General features: G+C 40.0%; 1 protein-coding gene across 3 annotated transcripts in view; it reads right to left on the reverse strand.

The window, feature by feature from the left end:
- Positions 1–9,060: 9,060 nt before the first annotated feature.
- Positions 9,061–19,356, reverse strand: part of LOC115213823 (cytosolic non-specific dipeptidase) — a 44,842-nt gene continuing 34,546 nt past the window's right edge. For all 3 annotated transcript variants that reach the window (XM_036504487.1, XM_036504488.1, XM_029782715.2), the window contains exons 10-15: positions 18,390–18,534; positions 17,840–17,939; positions 16,647–16,818; positions 12,849–12,931; positions 11,417–11,583; positions 9,061–9,184 (exon numbers count right to left, since the gene is read on the reverse strand). In XM_036504487.1, the coding sequence (XP_036360380.1) occupies positions 9,134–9,184; positions 11,417–11,583; positions 12,849–12,931; positions 16,647–16,818; positions 17,840–17,939; positions 18,390–18,534 (718 nt within the window). In that variant the 3' untranslated portion in view covers positions 9,061–9,133. The remainder of the gene's footprint in view (positions 9,185–11,416; positions 11,584–12,848; positions 12,932–16,646; positions 16,819–17,839; positions 17,940–18,389; positions 18,535–19,356) is intronic.

Genomic DNA, 19,356 nt, shown 5'->3' on the forward strand with positions numbered 1-19,356 from the left:
TTCACTCTGAACGAGAGGCCCTTTGTCACCAGTAGGGGTAAGAGCTTTCTGAACTTTGCCCAAGCAATTCTTATTCTAGTGGTTACACTATCTGAGCATCCACCCCCACTACTAACTTGGTCACCTAGGTAGCAGAAGCTATCAACAACTTCTAGTTTCTCCCCATGGAGTGTAATGGAATCTGTTTTCTGAGCATCTTTCGTGTTTATTGCCCCTGTGCATCTGCTGCACATGAAAGCTATCTTCTCGGTTAATCTTCCTTTGATGTTGCTGCACCTTTTGTGTGTTCATAGCTTACACTGGGTACATCTTATGGAGTTTCTACCTACACCTTTTCTACAGATCAAGCAGGGCCACATACCTGAAGGGGTGTTTGGTGTGTTTGCCTTCCTACTTACTAGAACTTTGGTCTTTGCTACATTGACTCTCTTTTGATTCTAAATCTTGCTTCCACACACGAAATTTCTTTTCTAGTTTTGACAGTGATTCTGCTATGAGGGCCAGGTCATCAGCATAGAGGAGCTCCCAGGGGCAACCCGTTTTGAATTCCTCTGTTATTTCCTGGAAGACTTTGATGAATAAAAGGGGGCTGAGGGCTGAACCGTGGTGGACCCCTACTTCTACCCGGAATTCTTCACTATACTCATTGCCAATCCTAACCTTGCTAACATCCTCTCTGTATAGGGCCTGTACAGCCCTTATTAACCATTCATCAATCCCCAGTTTCTGCATCACCCACTAGATAAGGGATTGGGGGTCCCTGTCAAAGGCTTTCTCCAAGTCCACAAAAGCTAAGAATAGGAGTTTATCTTTAGCTAGGTATTTCTCCTGCAGTTGTCAAACCAGGAATATGGCATCAGTGGTGCTTCTACCCAACACAAAACCGAACTGCAACTCATCTAAGCAGACTCTTTCCCTAATGAGATGGGCTATGACCCTCTCCATGACCTTATGTATATGTGTGTGTGTGTGTGTGTGTACACATATATAAATATATATATATATATATACATGTATATATATATACATATATGTACACACATATATATTTGTATGTATATATATATATGTACATATATATACATACATACATTACATACACAAATATATATACACGCACACATATATATATAGTTTCTATCAACCAAATTCACTCACAAGACTTTGGTCAGCCCAGGGTTATTAGTTAAAGGCACTTGCTCAAGGTGCCAAGCTGTGGGATTGAACCCAAGACCTCATGGTTAGGAAATCAGCTTCTTAACCATACCCTGTTTCAGCATTAACATCCTGGAAGGGTGGTAAAGAATGGTGAATTTGTACAATCTTCACAGAAGAAGGAGACAAGTGGAAATGGTGTACAGCATGACCTGGAGCAATCCAGCCATGACACCCCTCCCCAATAATACGATATGGCTAGAGGCTCCTATCAGGACACTTAGTGATGATTCACTTCGGCTACTTGGCAAACAGGTCTTCTACTAACCAAACATATCTAATTACATTTACCTGCCTTAACCAATCCTGTAAACACTAACACACAAGGTAACAGCTGCACAAAAGGTAGGCAATGGCACAAGTCTTATTTATATATAAACTAGCAGTATCGCCCAGCGTTGCTCGGGTTTGTAAGGGAAATAACTATATAAGCATTTTTAGAGATGTAAAGTATAATAGCCATCTCAATATGGCTAACCACAAAGGGGGGGGTGTTACTGTAGCTTTTTACGTTCTGAGATTTAATAATAAATTTTTAGAGTTACTTCCCTTATATATGCCAAAAATGCATAAAAAAATGGGAAAAATTGACGGTAAATTTTTTTAAAATCGTAGACTCATCGTAGACGCGTGCTAATACCCAGAAGGGCTCGATATGAATCACGGCTATAAGATACCTGGTTTTGGTTAAACTGCACTGCAAAATGAGGGAGTAGTTAGGAATCTAAATCGTAGGAGACAGATAGCACACAACCTCTCTTTTATATATAAAGATATGGAGATGAAAGAAAAACCGACGCTTTTATGTTTGTAAATGCACCCATAAATGCTTATACATTCATAACCACAAACAAACAGGCACATATTTGAGTGCATTTACTCAACCACACTGCACATATAAATGCATATCATTGAATACACTTGTGCACACACATACACACACAAGCATGTACACACACACAAACCTACATCCACATCTATTTATATACACACTTTCACAAATATAAATGCATATAAAAAAAAGCACCATCCAAACGTGGCCGATGCCAGCGCCGCCTCGACTGGCTTCTGTGGTGGTGGCATGTTAAAAGCACCATCCGAACGTGGCCAATGCCAGCGCCGCCTTGACTGGCTTCCATGCCGGTGGCATGTTAAAAGCACCAACTGATCGTGGCCGATGCCAGACTCCCCTGGCACCTGTGCGGTGGCACGTAAAAAGCACCCACTACACTCGCGGAGTGGTTGGCGTTAGGAAGGGCATCCAGCTGTAGAAACACTGCCATATCAGACTGGAGCCCGGTGCAGCCCCTGGCTTCCCAGACCCCGGTCGAACCGTCCAACCCGTGCTAGCATGGAAAATGTGCGTTAAACGATGATGATGATGATGATGATAAAATTGTACACATTGACCTGTTAGCATTCAGGTTTCTCTGTCAAATGTAATGCATATTTATTCACATTTGAAATAGTCAGGTTTTAACCCTGTAGCTTTGAGATTTCAAATGACGTGTTTATTTTTAGAATAGCATTGTAGGGTAAGTGTGAGAAGCAAGATCTGGCCAGTCACAAGATAAAACTGGTAGAATATTTTGGCCGAATATGGTCAGTTTAAATGCTAAATGGTTAATACCTGTGCTGGAGTCGTTAGCACAGTGGACAAAATGCTTAATGGCATTTCATCTGTCTGCATGTTCTGAGTTCAAATTCTGCCGAGGTTGACTTTGTCTTTCATCCTTCCAGGGGTCGATAAAATAAGTGCCAGTTACACACTGTGTTCGATGTAATCGACTTAACTCTTCCCCTAAAATTGCTGGCCTGGTGCCAAAATTTGAAACCAATATGCGTGCATATTGCAACATGCATAAATACAAAGCTTAAAAAAAGAGTTTATCATGGCTACCAAATAATTGTCACATATTATATTTACAGATAATTTCCTCTATTTACATAATATCGAGGTCTCCTTCATTCTTTTGTTGTCTTGCCATTTCTATCAATATATATATATATATATATATATATATATATATATATATATATATATATATATATACATATATACATATGCTGGTGGCACGTAAAAAGCACCCACTACATTCTCCAAGTGGTTGGCGTTAGGAAGGGCATCCAGCTGTAGAAACTCTTCCAAATCATGATTGGAGCCTAGTGCAGTCATCTGGTTCGCCAGCCCTCAGTCAAAATCGTCCAACCCATGCTAGCATGGAAAGCGGACGTTAAATGATGATGATGATGAGTGTACATTTATAGATATGTATGATTGTGAGTGAGAAGACCCGGCAACTAAAGTGAGATTGCAGCCAGAGCACGTCCAGTTCTATTAAGGATACTCATGATGCATTGGGCAATGTGATATGTTTGAGAAGACCTGTTGAGTCAAGTAAAACCAATATCGTAGCTGGGGCTGGTGCCCCTGACTGGCATGTAAAGAGCACCATCTGAATGTGGTTGATACCACATCTGCCTGACTAGCTCCCATGCTGGTGACACATCAAAAAGTACCAACCAAACGTGGCTGATGCCAGTACCTCCAGACTGGCTCCTGTCCCGGTGGCATGTTACAAGCACCATCCGAATGTAATCATTGCCAGGCCCGCCTTATTGGTCCCTATACTGGTGGCACATAAAAAGCACCATCCAAACATGATCATTGCCAGGCCCACCTTACTGGCTGGCTCCTGTGCCAGTGGCATGTAAAAAGCATCCATTACACTCTTGGAGTGGTTGGCGTTTGGAAGGGCATCCATCTGTAGAAACATTGCCTGGTCAGATTGGAGCCTGGTGCAGCCGCTGGCTCTCCAGACCTCAGTCAAACCGTCCAACCCATGCCAGCATGGAAAACAGACGTTAATCAATGATGATGCATTGGTGTGCATGCAGGAGTGCATATGTGTCATCATCATCATCATCATCTTAAAAAGGGTTTTGATGTGAATTCTGTTAAAGGCACAATAAAGAAAGATGTGAAGTAGATGTTAGTTTACAGGGATGTTGAGGTGTATTTGGTGGTGGTGTTACAAGCATGTGGTGGATTTTAAAGGCTAGAAAAGTTGTAGGAGTAAAGAAAGTAGGTGGAAGTTGCGCTTAGCCACCCCTGTAGGGTGGAGCTGTTAAGCTGGGTTTGGTGAGATCTTCCAATTGAATTTTAAGACCAATGTAGGAAAAGTTCTTGACATATGTACACACACACACCACCACACCACCACCACCACCACCATCATCGTCGTCGTCGTCGTCTAACGTCCGTTTTCCATGCTAGCATGGGTTGGACGGTTCGGCCGGGGTCTGGGAAGCCAGTCATTGCACCAGGCTCCAGTGTGATCTGGCAGTGTTTCTACAGCTGGATGCCCTTCCTAATGCCAACCCCTCCGTGTGTGTAGTGGGTGCTTTATATATATATATGTAGTGAATCTTGCATGCATTAAGTGGATTCAATCCAAGGGAGGCTGGCAATGGCCACAATCAGTTGGTGCTTTTTACGTGCCAATATATTTGGAATTTACAAAAAAACGAAACAAAAGACGCAGACGGGTGTGTAAATAACAAACAGATGTATTAGTTTAATGCTTGAGAAGTGAGAAAGTCCTTTACGTTTCGAGCCTATGCTCTTCAACAGAAAGGAACCCAGAAATAAGCAGAGAAAGTGAAAAAGGTTTAGTGGTGAGTGATCAATCATGGTAAATGCCAAACAATACATGCATACATGACAAGGTTCTTTTAGTTTCTATCAATTCCACTCACAAAACCTTGTTTGGCCTGGGTCTATAGTAGAAAACATTTGCAATGGGCCTGCACCTGTATCCATTTGGTTAGGAAGCAAACATGCCTGCCCTTCTTCATTTAAAAATTTCATATCTTCAAAAGGTTAACATGCAGTTCCAAATACTCCATTTGATAGAAAATGATTCATTCCTTCAATTCTTGTCTAAATTTCTTTATATTGTTAAACTGTGAAAGTGTAGTTGCGAAACCTGTGCCGGTAGCACGTAAAATGCACCATCCGAACATGGCTGATGCCAATGCTGCCTTGACTGGCTTCTGTGCCGGTGGCACGTAAAAAGCACCAACCGATCGTGGCTGCTGCCAGCCTCCCCTGGCACCTGTACCGGTGGCACGTAAAAAGCACCCACTACACTCACGTAATGGTTGGTGTTAGGAAGGGCATCCAGCTGTAGAAACTCTGCCAGATCAAGATTGGAGCCTGGTGCAGCCTTCTGGCTTCCCAGACCCCAGTTGAACCGTCCAACCCGTGCTAGCATGGAAAACGGATGTTAAACAATGATGATGATGTTAAAATATTCAGTTGTTATTCTCTTGACTGGGCGTACCTTTCTGTTAATGTGCACCTGCGTAACGAAATAATTAGTCATAGCTTGCAACTTACCTTTAGGATATATGTGACTGTGAGTCATGGCTAAGGTAGTATATGCATATATATACATCATCATCATGTATTTAATATCTGCATTGTATATGTATGTATGTATGTACACACACATGCATGTGTATGTATAAATATGTATATGTATATATGTGCATGCTCTCTTCTCTCACTCTTTCTTCTGTTGGCCTGCTTGCTTAGCCAGCAGGGTGGCGTCATTCGAAGGCTAAAACAATGTGAAGCGCATTGTGACCAGCGATGTGTAGCAACATCTGATAACCTGGTCGGTCACGGTGATCACGATGATATATATATATATATATATATATGAGTTTATATTTATAGATATGTATATAATTATATGTATGCATAAGTGCATATGTGTTATCAACATCATCATCATTCAATGTCCCTCCATGCACACTATTTTTTTGTTCAATGCTCTGAATTCATTTACATGTCATAGATTTCTTTTTTAATAGTTCAGGACAGCACCTCAAATTTCATGTTACAAAATAAAATGGCTAAAACAAGTAAAAGAATACTCTTTACTTGTTTCAGTCATCTGACTGCGGCCATGCTGGAGCACTGCCTTTAGTTGAGCAAATCGACCCCAGGACTTATTCTTTGGAAGCCTAGTCCTTATTCTATCGGTCTCTTTTGCCAAACCGCTAAGTTACAGGGATGTAAACACACCAGCATTGGTTGTCAAATGATGTTGGGGGGGACAAACACAGACACACAAACATATACACACACATACATATATACATATATAATGACAGGCTTCTTTCAGTTTCCATCTACCAAATCCACTCACAAGGCTTTGGTCGGCCTGAGGCTATAGTAGAAGACACTTGCTCAAAGTGTCATGCAGTGAGACTGAACTCGGAACCATGTGGTTGGTAAGCAAGCTACTTATCACACAGCCATTTACTAAAGGTGGTGCTCCAGCATGGCCACAGTCAGATGACTGAAACAAGTAAAAGAATAAAGGGTATATATATATATATATATATACCAATCCGAACATGGCTGATGCCAGCGCTGCCTTGACTGGCTTCTGTGCCGGTGGCATGTAAAAAGCACCAACCGATCGTGACTGCTGCCAGCCTCCCCTGGCACCTGTACCGGTGGCACGTAAAAAGCATCCACTACACTCACGGAGTGGTTAGCGTCAGGAAGGGCATCCAGCCGTAGAAACACTGCCAGATCAGACTGGAGCCTGGTGCAGCCTCCTGGCTTCCCAGACCCCAGTCGAACTGTCCAACCTGTGCCAGCATGGAAAACGGATGTTAAATGATGATGATGATGATGATGTTAAAATATTCAGTTGTTATTCTCTTACCACAATGATTTCCATTATAGATTCTTATATGTTTTCCCATACACTACCCTCCAGCTGCACAAACACTTTTTATGTGGTACCAGCACAAGTGTTTTTTACACGACACCAGCATCAGTGCTTTTTATATGGCACCAGTACAGGTGCTTTTTATATGGCACCAGTACAGGTGCTTTTTATGTGGCACTAGAACAGATATTTTTTTATGTACATCTTCTACTACTGGTCCAAGCCAACCAATGCTTTGTGAACGAGCCTGTTTGATGGAAACTGTGTGGTGGCTTGTAAAAGGCACCATTTGACCATTGGGCCTCACGGAGGCAGTGACAGGTGACCAAGACCTTTGGTGATATACCGTACTTGTGTTGACCTGTCGAGCCAAGTGAGACCGTAGTTATGGCTGATGCTGGTGTCAGATCAATGGCACCTGTGCCAGTGGCATGTAAGAAGCACCAACTACACTCTCGGAGTGGTTGGTGTTAGGAAGGGCATCCATCCGTAGAAACCTTGCCAAATCAGATTGGAACCTGGTGCAGCCCACCCCCCTCTGGCTTACCAGTTTTCAGTTAAACTGTCCAACCCATGCCAGCATGGAAAGCAGACATTAAATAATGATGATGATGATGATATATACCTTTCCTTCTTTGGACACTAAACTCTGCTTGTGAAGGCCTGTTGAGGCAAGTGAAATCAAATTCAATGATTAGCATCCGTGCTAGTGGAGCGCTAAGACCATCATCCAAGTGTCATCGTTGCCAGAGCAGCTAACTGGCTGCCATGCCAGTGGCACGTAAAAACACCATTTGAGCATGGCCATTACCAGTACCGACTGACTGGCCCCTATGCCGGTGGCACGTAAAAGCACCCACTACACTCTTGGAGTGGTTGGCATTAGGAAGAGTATCCAGCTGTAGAAACACTGCCAGATGATGATTGGAGCCTGGTGCAGCCATCTGGTTCGCCAGTCCTCAGTCAAATCGTCCAAACCATGCTAGCATGGAAAGTGGATGTTAAAAGATGATGATGATGATATGCAAAACTTGTTACCAGTCCAAAAATGTTTGAAACATATTTGCATGTGTAAGAAGGCCATTCATGGGTGTTTGTCATAGAGAAATATTCTTGTTGTTGACAGATAGGTGTAAATATACCATGGTCAGTCTGAAGTGCCCTCTATCCAGATTAATGGATGCCTGCATTTTGAGGTGGTTATCTTCTGATCAGCTTCAAATATTGGAAACAGAAGCAACTCTGAACTGACCAAGGAACTAAGTTTCTCTTCTGTGTGTGTGTGTGTGTGTGTTAGTCACCCACTACTGCTTGGCAACTGGTGTTGGTTTGTAACTTAGCAGTTCAACAAAAGAAATCAATAGAGTAGGCACCAGATTAAAGAATAAGTACTGGGGTTGATTCATTTGAATAAAACTCTTCAAGACGGTGCTCCAGCATGGCCACAGACCAGTGACTGAAACAGATAATTATTTCCTTATTGCCCACAAGGGGCTAAACATAGAGGGGACAAACAAGGATAGACAAAGGGATTAAGTTGATTACATCGACCCCAGTGCATAACTGGTACTTATTTAATCGACCCTTAAAGAATGTAAAGCAAAGTCGACCTTGGCGGAATTTGAACTCAGAACGTAACGGCAGACGAAATACCTATTTCTTTACTACCCACAAGGGGCTAAGCACAGAGGGGACAAACAAAGACAGACACACGGATTGAGTCAATTATATCAACCCCAGTGCGTAACTGGTACTTAATTTATCGGCCCCGAAAGGATGAAAAGCAAAGTCGACCTTGGCGGAATTTGAACTCAGAACATAACAGCAGACGAAATACCGCTAAGCATTTTACCTGGCGTGCTAATGATTTTACCTGGCGTGCTAATGATTCTGCCAGCTCGCTGCCCTAAGAAACAGATAATTAAAAAAAATAATAAACGATGTAGATTAATGTTATGCAAATATGCAAAATTTATTGTTAAGGGTTCTTAAGTGTTACATGTGTGCCAGATAATGCCAGGACATCTTTGGAAATGTCTTCATTTTGTTTCTTAACCATCAGACATGACAACCCGATCTTTAAGATATAAAATAAACTCTCTGGAATCTGGTTGATTAGAGGAATTAATCAGAATACATTTACTTCACAGGAATTCATTGATTCATCATTTTCCGAGTTTTCCCAGTTCATTAATGTAAGCAGCAAATAGTTTAGTCTGCAAAAACACACAGAAAAAAAAATGAATATATATATATATATATATATATATATGTTCACACATATATTTATATACACGCACACACGTATATACATAGGCACACATGAAGACACATTATTTAATAACTACAATACAGTAATGCCTCAATATTCGAGTTACTTCGTTCCTGGAGACCACTTGTAAAGCAAAATCTCATAAAGCAGAACAATGATTTCCCATAGTAGCAATGTTATAAATTGTAATTTGTTCCCAGAAAAATATTTCACCTGTAAAATTTATAATACTCGTAAATAAATGGCAATAAAACAATAATAGAATGTAAAGAATATTTTATGTAAAGTAAAATGGATGTCAAGATCATTTATAATAAAAAATATTATTATTATAATTGTTTTCTGAATCACTTTCACTCTCACAAGACTAGTGCACACACCATCACTTATAGATGTGATCGCCAATTCACAAGCACTCATAGACAGACTTGCAGATTTCTTTTTTAAAAAACAAGAAGTCTAGAGTTGTTTGTTTACAAAAAGCTTTTTTTCTATTCTCTATAAATTTCTCAGTAACACACAGAAGCATTTGTTACGGTAGTAGAAACTTTTGCACTTCATTCAAAATTTGGATCTTACTCTTTACTCTTTTACTTGTTTCAGTCATTTGACTGTGGCCATGCTGGAGCACTGCTTTAAGTCAAGCAAATCGACCCCAGAACTTATTCTTTGGAAGCCTAGTACTTATTCTATCGGTCTCTTTTTGCCGAACTGCGAAGTTACGAGGACGTATACACACCAGAATCGGTTGGGGGGACAAACACAGACACACAAACATATATACACACACACACACGCACATATATACGACGGGCTTCTTTCAGTTTCCGTCTATCAAATCCACTCACAAGGAACCATGTGGTTGGTAAGCAATCTACTTACCACACAGCCACTCCTACACCTATCTTGTGCTTGAAAAATAAAACTTGTGAACCTGGGGTCTTGTAAAGCGAGGCCCTTATAAAGTGAGGTATTACTGTATAAATTTATAAGAGCTACTAGTAGTTTCATGCGATGAAAACAACTCCAACAGCCTTATTTTCTGTGTTTGTTTAAATAACATTGGAAAGAAACGAACATGGATTGTATTAGTGAGTGACTTTATGCCAATTGTAAAAATACAAAAACACACACAAAAATATACACAGATATGATTAACCTGTTAACATTTCAACTGGCCATACCTGGCCTGATTATTACCTCTGCCTTGGCAAAGGTGAAGGTATTGTTTTCAGTTGTGTTTGTTTGTTTGTTTGTCCGTGGACAAGATATCTCAAGAGCTGTTGGATGGATTTGGATGAAACTTTCAGGGATGTTTGGCCTTATGATTAGTATGAACTGATTAGATTTTGGGATAGGAATCTGGTATAGGACAAGGATTCTGGAATATTTTCCTTGTGTTTTTACTTAATTTTTGAGAACGGTTAGGTTCACTTTTAATATTCTCGTTTGTGAGAGCAGTCGAGTTTATTTCAGATATTCTCATTTTTAAAATCATCTCTGGCTAATCATTGAGAGGACTTTGGTGTTGCTTTGGTGGAGGTTTTCACTCTCTGAGTGCCCTTGTTCTACCTGTTTTATGCTCAAACCAACCAGGTCTAGTTTCTCATACCTACCTTACAAGGTGATTCTAAAAATAAGCAATCACTTCCTCAACATCTCAAAACTATGAAATAATGCATCATTAATTCAAAATCTCTCTCTATATAAAGCTGAAGTGGTCTGTGTATGGCAGGTTTGGTAGCCTTCAACTGACACTATCTCTTCCGAGACCCTGCGGTGCAAGTTGATCAAAATTGAGAGTATAATAGATGAAGGCTTGCTCTTCCTTCCGTAGAAGAAAAAATTCAAATCGGACCATGTTAACACCAAAAATTATTTACACCAAAAAGGTGCTTTTTTTTCTATGAAAATCCCTATTTTTTACGATTTTTTTACTGCTTTGTCACCATTTTTTGGTGTATTTCAACCAGAAAAATGTTCACTTAAAGAGAATAACAAGCTACATAATGCAAAATTTTCACTTTTCAAAAATTCCAATTCTAAAGGGTCGAAACAAACCCGAGCAATGCCAGGTGATACTGCTAGTAATGAATAAATAAGGATTAGGTTTGCTGGAGAAATCTGAATGTTAGAGGGTTAAACAATTAAGTCAAGCAATTTGTAGAATTCTTACCCCATCAATGAATTTACTGATGTCAAGTTTCTCATTCTGGGAATGTGGATCATCGTCACAAGCACCCATGGGTAGCAGTAGGACATTTGTGCTTGTTGCTTTCTCCATATAGAAGACCACTGGAACACTACCGCCTTCACGAGTCATGTCAGGTTCAACACCATACACTGGCAGAAAAACAAAACACACATTAGACTTGAGTCACAGAAAAATTCCCCGAGAGGATGAAAGGCAAAGTCGACCTTGGTGGAATGTGAACTCAGAACGTAACAATAGACGAAATACCTAATTCTTTACTGCCCACAAGGGGCTAAATATAGAGGGGACAAACAAGGACAGACAAACGGATTAAGACGATTATATCGAACCAAGTGCATAACTGGTACTTATTTAATCAACCCTGAAAGGATGAAAGGCAAAGTCGACCTTGGTGGAATTTGAACTCAGAACATATCAATAGATGAAATACCACTAAACATTTCTTTCAACATGCTAACAATTCTGCCAGTTGGCCACCCTACTAAATAGACATACTCTTTTACTTGTTTCAGTCATTTGACTGTAGCCATGCTGGAGCACCGCCTTTAGTCAAGAAAATTGACCCCAGGATTTATTCTTTGTAAGCCTAGTACTTATTCTATCGGTCTCTTTTTGCCGAACTGCTAAGTTACAGGGACATAAACACATCAGCATCGGTTGTCAAGCGATGTTGGGAGGTAGGACAAACACAGATACACAAACATATACACACACACACATATATATATACATATATACGACGGGCTTCTTTCAGTTTCCGTCTACCATATCCACTCACAAGGCTTTGGTCGGCCCGAGGCTATAGCAGAAGGCACTTGCCCAAGGTGCTACACAGTGGGACTGAACCCGGAGCCATGTGGTTGGTAAGCAAGCTACTTACCACACAGCCACTCCTATGCCTATTGATATAAAATGTATTAATAAATAATAATTTGTAATGTTAAAATTGATAAATCTACTTATAGAAAATTACACAATTGCTGAGTCATATAGAAATCCCATGACATTAATAAATCTGTCTTCACCTCCCAAATCTACTGATTCTATGATTTATATCAACACTTCTTAAACTTTTGTCATTCATGACCCTATTTTTCACCATGCAATTTTTTGCGATCCCAGGTATTAAATATGAAATAAAACACACAAATAAATACATAAATCATTTATTTTTTTGCTGAACAAGATACATATAAAAAAAATTAGTTATATTATTTGTCAAAATAAAAGTAGTTTTAGGATTTGTGCGTTTGTGGTATAAAATACAAACTGAAATTTAAGTGTTGAATTTAATTTTCACAACCCCAGCTTTTCGCTTTCCGGGCCCCATTTGGGGTTACAACCCATAGTTTAAGAAGCGCTGATCTATACAAATATTTATGCACCTGCTTACCTTTTTTACAAGCCTTCTTAGCAGCAGTATAATTCTCGTGTTTATAATCACTGATCCAAGCAGGACTGCCTGATGTGGTGACCCTGTGAAGTAAAAGACAGAACACCTTTCTTATAGATGGGGACTTGCAAAACTTAAAGGTCATTTTTTACTTTCCTTCTTTCAGGGATTTTACTTTTATGCTTTATCTTCCACTTGTGGCCATGCTGGAGCTTCAACTGGAATGAAACTGATGCATTGGACAGGAATCAACTCCAGATCAACTGCTTGGAAAGAATTATTCAAGTACTGAGGTTACTGATTTGACTAACCTCTCCTAGCAAATTTACTGGACTTGTGCCTAAAGCAGAAATAACGATTATTATTATTATATTATTATTATTATTATATTATTATTATTATTGAGAGAGCAGTGCATGCCATCAAAGTGACACTGGGGTAAAATATACGAAGCCCAGTACACCCATCATGACTACCCGTCTGATAAGGGTACACTAGGCACATGCATCACTACCATATGTGCGCGACAATGTGATCTGATATCAAGATAAACAGCGCATGACCTTGCAGGTGGGGCCCAGCTAGAATTTTCTTCTGGTCGAGTAACCCATCTTGCTCAAAAGGTCCCTGAATAAGGGTTGTTTAAGGATGTTGAATGAAACACCCATGTTTCCAGAGGTGAATCATTAAAACCCCAAATAATCCCTTTCAACACCTGGCTATGATGCTCCCCAACTACTTCTGCTCGTGATCAGAGATGCACATATCATCAGCCACCAAGGGACATGCTCAACTGGTTAAGGTCAAACAACTGACAAGCAAATCTGTAGTATTGAGCTGAATATTTGCTGTATCCCATCTTTTATACGAAGACAAAACAATGTGCATGATAACACTTCCAATCAGTTAAGATCAGAAGCCATGAGAGCCACTGTCTAGTACTGCATCAGGGCAATTATTATTATTATTATTATTATTATTATTATTATTAGTTCTTTTTGAGTGTTGTGCCTCACAGAGGCAATGACCGAGACCTTTGGCATTATGACGTGCTTGAGAAGAAGACCTATCAAACTGAGCAAAATCGCAGTCATGTCAAATATCGGTGTCACACAAAATGGCACTCGTGCCAGTGGCACATATAGGTATCTCGGTGTCAAGCAAATAGCACCCATGCTGGTGGCATGTAAAAGCACCCATTACATTCTTGTTTTGGCCCTTAACTTCTTACAGTCTAAGAGGGATGGGCCCCCCCATAGGTGCCCTTCTACTGACACATTTTAGTCACCTGGGTATCAGTGACTTCTGCATTTAAACTGCATGGAAGTTTTATCTAGTTGTAACTCCTCTCTGCTGACTCGGCTTCCAAATTTATACATAACTAGTTTAACCCTTTTGATACCAATCCGGCTGAAACCGGCTCTGGCTCTGTAGTACAAATCTCTTGTTTTCATAAGTTTTGAATTAAAATCTTCCACCAAATCTTCATCACAATTTATGTTACTAACACTAGCTTAATGATAACTAAGTTATTTTACTAAATTCTTTGTTATATTTAAAATAATTGAAAGAAACACAGAGCATCTCAAAATAAATGCGGTAACGAAAGAGTTAAAAGCAGCATTCCATGTAGACTTTTAGACTAGCTCCTGTGGAGGGTTAATTGGGTCTGTGACCCCCAAACTAAACAGTGTTAAATAGCATGACAATAATATGTCTATAATGACTTTATGCCCTGATGGTGTTTCATCAGAGATTAAGGACAGATGAGAATTCTGGAATGTAATCATTCTGTTGTTCCAATTCGAAGTTGAATTCCAGCTGTTGGCCAATTTGTCTGAAAGTTCTTTTCTCATCATAAAATTAATGAAGCAAACGTCGTTTATCTTCCACTTGATCTCAGGTGTGTACTGACAAATGTGAACCAAGATCAGCCAAGCTTTACCTGCTAGAAATAGCAACCCAAATCAGATCCCAATGCTGGAGGCTCAAGAACCAAATAAAGGGCAGATTTTCAATCCCAGGATAATCCTGATTCCAGAAAGGTATATGTCTATGTAGAACAAATATAGGCTGGGATACAGGGGTCCCAGCTGGATGGACAGGAGTCCCAGATGGATGGACAGGAGTCCCAGATGTTAGTTAGTTAATTTTTTGGCTCAAAAAGCAAAAAGCAAGGCCATGTAGGGTGACATGGAGTTATGTACAGGGAGGTGTTCATGTAAAGAGTTCAGGCCATTTGTGGTCAAGGGAGACTTTGAACCGAGCGGTCGTCGGCATCTTCACCATCTCGTCCGGCAGCTTATTCCACGGATCCGCAACCCAGACGAGATGAAATCGTCGCAGATAGATGGACGGACAGGAGTCCCAGATGGACGGACAGGGGTCCCAGATGGACGGACAGGGGTCCCAGATGGACGGACAGGGATCCCAGATGGACGGATAGGGATCCCAGATGGACGGATAGGGATCCCAGATGAACGGACAGGGGTCCCAGATGGACGGACAGGGATGCCAGATGGACGGACAGGGATCCCAGATGGACGGACAGGGGTCCCAGATGGACAGACAGATGTCCCAGATGGACGGAGAAGGATCCCAGATGGACAGACAGATTATCACTTTTATTAATATGGATGAAAAAAACGTTGGTTGTCATGGTAGCAGTGAAATGTCAACGCTGTCACAATAACCCACTCAGAATTACTTCTCTTAGAGTTAACATACAAAAATAGCCTTCAAATGGTTTGGAGGTTGTTTTGGTTCCTCCTCGACCAGACCCAGCTGGAGCATCTCTGATATTCGATCCAAGTAACTACTGCATTACTTAATGTTATAATCCCAGACATGAATGTTCCTAAATATTCCCTAAATAGTCTGCAAGATTTCTGTGTCTCATTAAGCAGAGATGACTCGTTAAATATGTTACTCAACTTCAACTAATTCTTCACATCCAGTACTTAAATAATTAAGAAGTTGACCTAAATATAGTTTAAACCGTTTAGTATTTAAATCCGCTGTATTAGGACCAAATACTCGACCTGTTTTCTGTTCAAACTGACCAGGTCCAACCTCTCACACCAACCCTACAACGCCATTCTTAAAAATTAACAGTCACACCATCAAATTTTTGATGGTAAAAGGTAATGCATGATTAACAAATAAATATAATAAATAATGAATAAAATAAATAAGTATTACATTTGATAATCTGAATGCTGACGGATTAAACTACAAAGTCTCTGATTAGATAACAATATCTTGTGCGCTTACTTCTGTAAAACCTCAAGTCCCTTCACAATGCTTACAGGTTAAAGACCTGCAGCATGAAAAGATAAAGAACAAGTTGTTGTGATGATATTCTTCTAATAATAATCTTTATATATAAAAGTACGGTTGTGTGCTGTCTGTCTCCTATGATTTAGATTCCTAACTACTCCCACATTTTGCTGAGCAGTTTAACCAAAACCGGTTATCTTATAGTCGTGATTCATATCGAGCCCTTCTGGGTATTAGCATGTGTCTACGATGAGTCTACTATTTTAAAAATAATTTACCATAATTTTTTTCCATTATGATGCATTTTCTTCGCTATTATATAAGGGAAGTAACTCTCTAAAAATGTCTACGATGAGTCAACGATTTAAAAAAAAATTTACCATCATTTTTTTTCCATTTTTAATGCATTTTTTGCTATTTTTTGGCTATAACTCTCTAAAAATGCTTATATAGTTATTTCCCTTACAAACCCGAGCAACGCCGGGCGATACTGCTAGTAATAACTAATAATAAACTTACCGAAGTTTGTTGGGTGAGCCTCTCGTCTTGTGGCAATTCTCCAAATAAGATTTGGTCAATCGTTGCACTTCATCAGGATCTTGGTTTGGCACTATACGAATGGAGAACTTTCCGGTCACTTTTCTGGGAATAACAGTCTTTGCACCTGGTTCACTGAAAGCCCCTTCAATACCTAAGGAATAAAAAAATAAATAAATAAATAAAAGAGGGTGTTAAATCGAATATATGGGCTCTAATACTTGGCTGATACTTTGTTTTATCAGCCCTCAAATGATAAAGGGCAGAGATAACCTTGGTGGAATTTGAACCCAGAATCTAAAGTGCTGGAAGAATGAGCAGTTAGGCATTTTGTCTGATACAGTAACAATTCTGCCACCTCATTGATTTTCTTTCTAATATAGACACAAGGCCTGAAATTTGAGTGGAGGGAGAAGGCGGAATTGATTATATGAAGCCCGATGCTTGACTAGTACTTTATTTTATAGACCCTGGAGGGAAGACAGGTTAAGCTGACCTTGGCAGAATTTGAACACAAACCTCAATGAGCTGGAAGAAATAATGCTAGGTATCTTGCCTGACACACCAAGACTCTGCTAGCTCAATGCATTTTACTCCTCTTTTCTACATTAATATCGCCAATCCTTCTTTTATTTCAGAGACATTCTTGAATAAATCAAAACATCCAGGTATCACAAATATCAAATGGAAATTGTAGTTGTGATACCTGTGCTGGTGGTATGTAAAAAGCACTATCCGAACGTGGCCGATGCCAGCGTTGCCTCGACTGGCTTCTGTGCCAGTGGCATGTAAAAAGCACCAACCGATCGTGGCCGTTGCCAGCCTCCTCTGGCCCCAGTGCCAGTAGCACATAAAAAGCACCATCCGTACGTGGTGGATGGCAGCACCACCTTGACTGGCGTCTGTGCCAGTGGCACGTAAAAAGCACTGACCGACCGTGGCCGTTGCCAGCCTCCTCTGGCCCCAGTGCTGGTGGCACGTAAAAAGCACCAATTACACTCACAGAGTGGTTGGCATTAGGAAAGGCATCCAGCTGTAGAAATTCTGCCAGATCAGACTGGAGCCTGATGCAGCCTCCTGGCTTCCCAGACCCCGGTCGAACCGTCCAACCCATGCTAGTATGGAAAAGGGACATTAAATGATGATGATGATGATATAAAGTGGAAGTGATTTACCATGAAGAGAAAGACAAGGGTGTCGCCAATTATGCTGCAGAAGTTCAACCTTTGACGAGTGTAGAAGTTTTTCACAGCCAATATCTTTTCGGAGGTCTTCCTATACAAATGTGAAACCAGAGAGAAACACAAATAAATGTCTACACACATATATAAAGTGGATGATAGAGGTGAAACATGGTTCAGCACATTAATTCCTTCATGAACTAAAATGTCTTTCAGTTCTATATTTAAGAGATGAGGAATTATGTACCTTATTTACAATTGATGGATATTTGTCCTCATCTTGTTTGTTGTTAACACAACATTTTGGCTGATATACCCTCCAGCCTTCATCAGGTGTCTTGGGGAAATTTCGAAGACTTTTGTTAAACCCCTGCTTGAAATTTGGTGGCATTGGGTGTGATAGCATGTCCAATACAGCAACCACCAGACCCCACTGGTTAGAAGGGCTGTAGAAATGGACTACAACCAAAAATATCTGTTGTTTACATATCACGATTTTTACTTGGTTAATACATGGAGAAAACATGAACATCATGGAACTTACCAAATCAAAATCAATATCCTTATATAAAGAATCTTCTTCTGAAGTGATTGGTTCCACAGAATCATAAATTCCTGGAATCAGGATACGACCTTTGACATCAACCAAAGAATTCATCAAAAATATAAGGTCACTCATTGCTTCATGACTGAAAATAAAAAAAACCAAAATAAACAAAAACAATATAATAAAAACAAATGTAAAATATTACTTTTTGGACTATCTTTGTTTTGACATGCAACTGAATTTTATGTGGAATGTCAGAGCGATACATCAGCATTGTTAAGAATTAAATTGGTGTTGTTGGCGGAACTGTTAGCATACCAGGCAAAATGATCAACCCTTTCGTTACTGTATTTATTTTGAGATGCTCTGGGTTTCTTTCAATTAATTTTAAATATAACCAAAACTTTACTAAAATAACTTGGTCACAATTTATGTTCCTAACACTAGCTTAATGATAACTAAGGTTTGTACATTATTTAGATTATTTACCTTTGACGGATATTTGTCCTCATCTTGTTTGTTGTTAACACAATGTTTTGGCTGATATACCCTCCAGCCATCATCAGGTGTCTTGGGGAAATTTGAAACCAGGGTTCTCATTCCTAACGTATTTTTCAGTGTTGTTGTTGTTGTTGCTGTTGTTGTTATTATTATTATTCAGGTCACTGCCTGGAATCAAACTCGGAATCTTGGGGTTAGTAGCCCGTGCTCTTAACCACTATGCCATATGCCCAAGACACCTGATGAAAGCTGGAGGGTATATCAGCCAAAACGTGTTAACAACAAACAAGATGAGGACAAATATCCGTCAAATGTAAATAATGTACATAATTCCTCATTTCTTAAATATAGAACTGAACTAAGGTTTGATGGAAGATTTTAATTCAGAACTTTTGAAAACAAGACATTTGTACTACAGAGCCAGAGGTGGTTTCAGTCGGGTTGATAACAAAAGGGTTAAAAA

The sequence above is a fragment of the Octopus sinensis genome, linkage group LG7 (genome assembly GCF_006345805.1).
Source record: "Octopus sinensis linkage group LG7, ASM634580v1, whole genome shotgun sequence".
Lineage (NCBI taxonomy): Eukaryota > Metazoa > Mollusca > Cephalopoda > Octopoda > Octopodidae > Octopus > Octopus sinensis.